At 33.3% G+C, this 7,500-nt stretch overlaps 1 protein-coding gene across 1 annotated transcript in view; it reads left to right on the top strand.

Annotated features, from left to right (window-relative positions):
- Nucleotides 1-638: 638 nt before the first annotated feature.
- The window catches only part of si:zfos-943e10.1 (GRAM domain-containing protein 2B), a 29,651-nt gene continuing 22,789 nt past the window's right edge, over nt 639-7,500 (top strand). The window contains exon 1 of the mRNA XM_056448178.1: nt 639-832. Within this exon, the coding sequence (XP_056304153.1) occupies nt 741-832 (92 nt within the window). The 5' untranslated portion in view covers nt 639-740. The remainder of the gene's footprint in view (nt 833-7,500) is intronic.

Raw genomic sequence — 7,500 nt, 5'->3', positions numbered from 1 at the left:
GATAGATAGATAGATAGATAGATAGATAGATAGATAGATAGATAGATAGATGGATAGATGGATGGATGGATGGATGGATGGATGGATGGATGGATGGAAAGTTGCATAGATAGATAGATAGATAGATAGATAGATAGATAGATAGATAGATAGATAGATAGATAGATAGATAGATAGATAGATAGATAGATAGATGAAAATTTGCATAGATGGATGGATGGATGGAGGTATATGAATTTCCTTGCATAATACAGAAAATAAAACTGACAAGTGATAAATAAACCAGACTACGTGCAATCTGTGAATGTGCGTCATTAAAAAGCCACACGTGGTCTCAAAACACCTCTAGTGAATATCTTCAAAAACACAGAACATGCTCAAACTTATGACCATGAGAAATCATGTGAGGACAGTTAAAACACAAGCACTGCTCTGTTACACAGACGCCACCGTATAATCAACCATACTCGCTCTCCACCCAGACTTCCTCCCCCTACCACGTTGCATACATACACGCGTCCTGTCCATATAAGGGGCGTGGGCGGAGTTCGAACTCGGGTGCTTCGCCGCGATTGGTCGCCGCGACTGATCAGATGCGCGCTGATTGGCCGAAAGCACTTGGTCCGATTTTGTCTCATTTTGTTAATCAGGCCGCACTCATGGGACGCCGGAGAGAAACCGGATCATCACATCCTCGTTAAACGGTGTCTTTTAGTCGGTGTTCGGGTTGCAGAGGAAGAATGCTGGAAAACAAGAGGGAGAGGTTGAAAACATTTCTGAGGAAGATCGACGAGAGCGCCATATCGCGACTCAAGCATTTAATGAAAGAGAGGTGAGCGTTTTTACCGTTATCAGCTGTCGACATCCGAGAATGCCCATATCCGCAGCTCATTTAAATATGCTAATATCACCTCCATATTTCATTTACAAGCTGCTAACTGTGTTTGTTATGATCAGATTATGTGTAAATGATGATTACAGGTCTGATGGTTTTGTTTTATCGTTTTATAGTCATCATTGCTTGCTTCTGACACGGTTATCTTCTACAAATATAGATAATCGATAACTGAGTTATCGTGTAAATATGATAAACATCAGCGTTTGTTTATGTTTTTAAGAGTTTTAACACGTTAAAAATACTCATGGTATTAATGTTTTACAGCGTTTTCGTTAATGTGGTTATACAGATTTGACGTTTGGGTGTTTTCAGTGTGTAAACCACATTATTTACATTAATAACTTAAGGTAGAACTGTATTTTGTGGACATTTAATGTAGTATTTCTTTCTTTAAAGTACACTCTGTGTGTGTAAACATTCAATACTATGGTTTATATTAAAGATACTGTGGTATTTACTTATTGTAGCCAAGTACAATGAACGTGTTACGGCCATTTTGCTAATTTTATCACTTTAAAATCATAGTAAATGTAAAAAAATATCTGCCTATACCATCAATTTTCTCTCTTGCTTAAGTATTATTAGTGGTAGTGTATTTTTATTTAATTCTACATTAACAACTTTAAGTATGCATACAATTGAAGTATTATTGCTTTAAAGTACACTGTGTAAACATTCAATACTGTGGTTATATTCAAAATACTGTGGTATTTACATCTACTTTAATCATGCTAAATATTTTAGTACTTTAAATTATTTCCAAGAAAACTGTAGTGAAATGCGTAGCTGTACCATGTTTCTCTCTCACTACATTTATTGTAGTATAAAGAATTAGTTGTAATACTTTATATGTCAACAAAAATATATATATGGCAAATTTATTATCATTTAAAAACATACAATTGCGTCTTCAAATTTCTCATTTACAGCCACCACCCTTTTTCTTTTCTTCTTCGATTTAGTATTATCTCTTATTCTTCATATATTTTAGTTGGTATGATCAGAATAAATATGCTATTTCACATATCTGTCATGCTGAATGACAACCGAGCCTTATTTAATTGTTGTTTTTTCATGTTAGCCACTTTATAAACCTCCAAACTCCTAATAAACAGCCCTGAGGCGTAACATAACACCAGCTTTTTAATGTGGACGTGATAATATTAGAGTTGTTAAGCCGGTATTGTACCTGGATCACATCACCCGCGCTATTGTACAGGAATTACTGGGCCGGTTTTAGACCAGAGCTGATTTTCCCTGTCACACATTTTCCAGTGAGCGAGTTATTTGTGACCGTGAGCAACATTTAGCCATTGGATGAGACGTATGTCATGTGATCCTCATGAAATCTTGAGATTGTGGCATGAGCAGATCATCATCATCACAGTTGTATTCTCAATCCACAACCATTACCCAAGGTGTGAGTTTTCCATTCTCTTGCGCAGCTTAAATGCTAATTAACCTAATTTTGAGCTCATTTAAAGCAGGAACGTGGCATAATCAAATTACGGCATGCGCTAAGTGGTGATGTTACATCAAAATGCCTTGTAATTGGTTTAAATTGACTAGCATTTTCTCTAGGTAAACAAATGATCTCATTGGCCTTTGGTTGTATTGTTTTTTTTTTTTGCCGCATGTGGGTCATGTTATCTATCAGCGCTTTATTTTTAGTGCCAAAAGCTTGGTCCAGGTGGTATGCCAGGTGTTGGCAAGCTGTCTAGGCTAATTTTGTTTCCTGCTAGAGTTGGGTTGACTTGTAAAGTCCATTGACCACTTATCATTCACACAGATAACAACCGGTAAAGGACATGGAGTTATAATTGTGATCTTGCTCAACGGCTTTGGTTCAGGGGTCGAACATTAGCGCTAGCTTTGTTTTTATTGAGTTTAAAAATATTATATGGGTTCCCATGACTAATTCCAGGCTTTTTCACGCTTTAAACCTCAATTTTATTATTATTATTATTATTATATTTTTGTACCATTATCGAATTTCTTTTGTGCTAACCCTTATTATGAAAGAATTTTAATTCTGTGTACACTTTTAGCTGTACTGTCCCTTTAACACCAGCCCCTTAAAGGGACAGTTCACCCAAAAATGTAAATTCATGCACCATTTACTCGCCCTCAAGTTATTATAAACTTTTATGAGTTTCTTTCCCCTATTAAATACAAAATTCAATATTTTGAAGAATGCTGAAAACCGGTAACCATTGACTTCCATAGTAGGAAAAACAAACACTATGGAAGTCAATGGTTACCGATTTTTAGCTTTCTTCAAAATATCTTCTATTGCATTTTTGCGTTTTGGACCAAGTGAAGGATGAGTAAATGAATTAAAATTGCGTGAACTACCCCTTTAAATCTTCATTAGCATTTTGCCTGTAAATGTTGAGCAGATGTTGGAGGTTCCTAGCATTCCACTCATCATTTCACACTGATTTGCCGAACTTTGTGTTAGAAACCCCTGACATATTGATGACCTCCGCTATTAGCGGCTCTTTAACAAAGATATTACTCAGACCTGACGCACATCCCTGAAGCTGTGACCCCACACACACACACACACACACACACAAAACGATGAGATATGATCAGTTTCATGTGCTTTTCCAGTCGTCTTCTGAACTGGATTGCACCGTCGGAAAAGAAAGACTTGTTCTGTGTGGAGCAGTTATAAAGAGGAAGTGGGACCGATGCATTTAGGTCACATGACTTGCACAAATGTCCTCTGTGTTTGCAGCGTTGGCCTCTTTCCACAAGTGGCAAGCTGTTGTTTGCCCACTGGGGTTGGTGTTGGCTCGGCTCTGAATGGACCACATGTCAAGCCATAATCCTTGGTGTACAGTACACACCTTTCTTTGTGGTCGTTAAAGGCGCAGTTCACACAAAAAATGACATTTCTATCATCGTTTCTTACCATTATAACACTTAAATAGCTTCTTTCTTCTGGTGAACACAAAAGAAGATATTTTGGAAAATGTTGAAAACCTGTAACCATTGACTTGGTAGGAAAAAACTAATACCTTGAAAATCAATGGTTACAGGGTTTCTGCATTTTTCAAAATATCTTTAGCGTTCAACATAAGGGAGGAAAGAATTACTATGTAAGTCGATGGTTACCGGTTTTCAGCTTTCTTGAAAATATCATTTTTTCCTCTGGTGAACACTAAAGATATTTGAAAGAATGACAATAACCTGTAACCATTGACTTCCATAGTGTTTGTTTTTCCTATATGTAAGTCAATAGTTACCGGTTTTCAGCTTTCTTCATAATGTCTCTTTTTTTCTGCTGTTGAATACTAAATATATTTGGAAGAATGCTGAAAACCTGTAACCATTGACTTTCATAGCGTTTGTTTTCCCTTCTTTGCAAGTCAGTGGTCACCGGTTTGCAGCATTCTTTCAAACATCTTTTTTTCTTTTCTTGAACACTAAAGATATTTTGAAAAATGCTGTAAACCTGTAACCCTTGACTCCCATAGTGTTTTTGTTTTTCCGACTATGAAAGTCAATGGTTACAGGTTTTCAGCATTTTTCAAAATATCTGCTGTTGAACACAAATTTTGAAGAATGCTGTAAACCTGTAACCATTGACTATTGTAATGTTTGTTTATTCTACTATGGAAGTCGGTAGTTACAATTTTTCAGCTTTCTTCAAAACATCTTTTTTCTTTTGTTGAACACTTAAGATATTTCGAAGAATGCTGAAAACCAGTAACCATTGACTACCATAGTGTTTGTTTTTCCTACCATGGAAGTCAGTGGTTAGCGTTGTACAGCATTCTTCAAAACATATTTTTTCATTTGTTGAGCACTAAAGATATTTTGAAGAATGCTGTAAACCTGTAAGCGTTGACTTCCCATAGTGTTTTGTTTTTCCGACTATGAAAGTCAATGGTCACAGGTTTTCAGCATTTTTCAAAATATCTTCTGTTGAACACTAATTTTGAAGAATGCTAAAAGCTTGTAACCATTGACTTCCATGGTGTTTGTTTATTCTACTATGGAAGCCAGTGGTTACCATTTTTCAGCATTCTTCAAAACATCTTTTCTCTTTTGTTGAACACTAAAGATATTTTAAGGAATGCTGAAAAACGATAACTATTGACTGCCATAGTGTTTTGGGTTTTTTTTTTTTACTATGGAAGTCAGTGGTTACAAATTTTACAGCATTTTTCAAAACATCTTTTTTCTCTTGTTGAACACAAAAGATAATTTTGAAGAATGCTAAAAACCTGTAACCATTGACTATCATATTTGTTTTTCATATTATGATAGTCAATGGTTACCGGTTTTCAACTTCAAAATGTCTTTGTTTTTGTTCTAGTGAACACTAAAGATATTTTGAAGAATGCTAAACTCCTGTAACCATTGACTATCATACTTGTTTTTCATATTATGATAGTCAATGGTTACCGGTTTTCAACTTTCTTCAAAATAATTTTCTTTCTCTTCAGTTTAACAATAAAGATATTCTGAAGAATGCTGAAAACCTGAAACCCTTGACTTTTAAAGTATTTGTTTTTTTCATACTACTGAAGTCAATGGACCCCAACATTCTTTAAAGTATCTTCTCTTGTATTTAACAGAGCAAACTCTTAAAGGTTCGACACAAGCATAGGTTGAGTAATTGATGACATAATTGTCATTTTTGCGTGAACTATCCCTTTAACAGTTGATTGATTACAGCAGTTTTTGAGCAGTTGGGAGTTTTACAAGTGCTCTTTGCTCTCGGTGGATCTCTGTACAGGTGTTCTTGGGTCAAAAAGCCAAGTTCTTTTCAAGTTCGTCATCCTCGATTTATTGTTTCTTTTGGTCTCATAGTATTTTCACAGAACCGTTAGTGGAGTTTCCTCATTTAATCACACTCAGATGGTTGGAAATGTTTCTGAATGTCTTCTGTTGAATGAGTTTAATAGTATTTGCTTTTTCTACTATGGAAATCATTGATTACGAGTATCTGAAACCACTCAAACCACTTGAGGGAGAGTAAAAACTGAGCACATTTTTCTTTTTCACTTTTTGCTCAAGTTCTTACATAATTTTTGGAACTACAGAGAAAGTTTTATAGTATAGTTTTCTGCTGGATTAATAGGAAGTGAGCAAGCGAACAAAGCCGCCAAAACAGCCCTTACAGGAAAGCTAAAGGAGTGCAAAATCCCACCTTCAGATCTAAAGCCACTAATAAAAGGTCAAATTCTAAACAAACGGCAAACAGAATGGGGATCAGCGCTCAGAAAATAAGCGTTTTGAAATTCAGCCGGAAATAGGAAGAAAATCTATTTTATTTTTTAAGTCGAGACACGATGAGATTGTTTATAGAAGATGCCGCATTGCACACGCGAGACTCACACATGAACATTTACTGAAAGGAGAAGAACCACCAAGGTGTCAATATTGCAACAGAAACTAAACTGTTAAACATATTCTTGTGGAGTGCCCCATTTATAATGTTATCAGACAACAATTTTTATCTGGACACGCTTTAAATGAAATATTTTTAAATGGGAATCCTTCTAATTGTACAATTATTATCAAAAGTAAACCTTGAACTATTTTAGATTTTATCTTCTATATATTATTATTATTATTATTATTATTATTATTATTAGTAGTAGTAGTATCATTATTATTATTATTATTAATAATAATAATATTATTATTAATATTATTAGTAGTAGTAGTATCATTATTATTATTAATATTATTATTAATATTATTATTATTAATATTATTATTATTAGTATTATTATTATTATTAATAATAATAATAATATTATTATTATTAATATTATTATTAGTAGTAGTATCATTATTATTATTATTATTAATAATAATAATAATAATAATAATAATAATAATAATAATAATAATAATATTATTATTAGTAGTAGTAGTAGTAGTATCATTATTATTATTATTATTATTATTATTATTATTAATAGTAATATTATTATTATTATTATTATTAGTATCATTATTATTATTATTATTATTATTATTATTATTTATGTATTTTACCATGTGTATTATTTATTACTGTTGGTGACTTTTAATTGTTAGAATATTTTTTTATAATTATAGAAAAGTTAATAAGTTAATAATTAAAAAAAAAAAAAAGATGGTTAATTTGATCCTTTTTTTGCCGTGACATAGCCATAGAAGCTGAAATGGCGATAAACTCAAAATTCTCTCTCTCTTTCTCTCCATAATTTTTGGTTTCGGCACAGAATTTTCAAGTCAAAATTATGAAAAAAAAAAAAATTTACTTTCAAAAATTTCCCAAATGATTTTGAACAGATTCAGGAATTTACACAGTATTTCCTACAATATTTTTTCTTCTGAATAAAATCTTATTTGTTTTATTTCAGCTAGAATAAAAACAGTTTTTAATTTTTAAAGCCATTTTAAGGTCAAAATTATTAACCCCCTTAAGCAATATTAGTTTTGGATTGTCTACAGCAGTGTTTCCCAACCCTGTTCCTGGAGGCACACCAACAGTACATATTTTGGATGTCTCCCTTATCTCACCTATTCACTTCAGGTTTTGGAGTCTCTTCTAATGTTCTGGTGAGTTGATTCAGATGTGTTTGATTAGG

Source organism: Danio aesculapii, chromosome 22 (genome assembly GCF_903798145.1).
Source record: "Danio aesculapii chromosome 22, fDanAes4.1, whole genome shotgun sequence".
NCBI lineage: Eukaryota > Metazoa > Chordata > Actinopteri > Cypriniformes > Danionidae > Danio > Danio aesculapii.
Note: the sequence above shows the minus strand (reverse complement) of the source record. Positions and strands in the feature narration are given on the sequence as shown.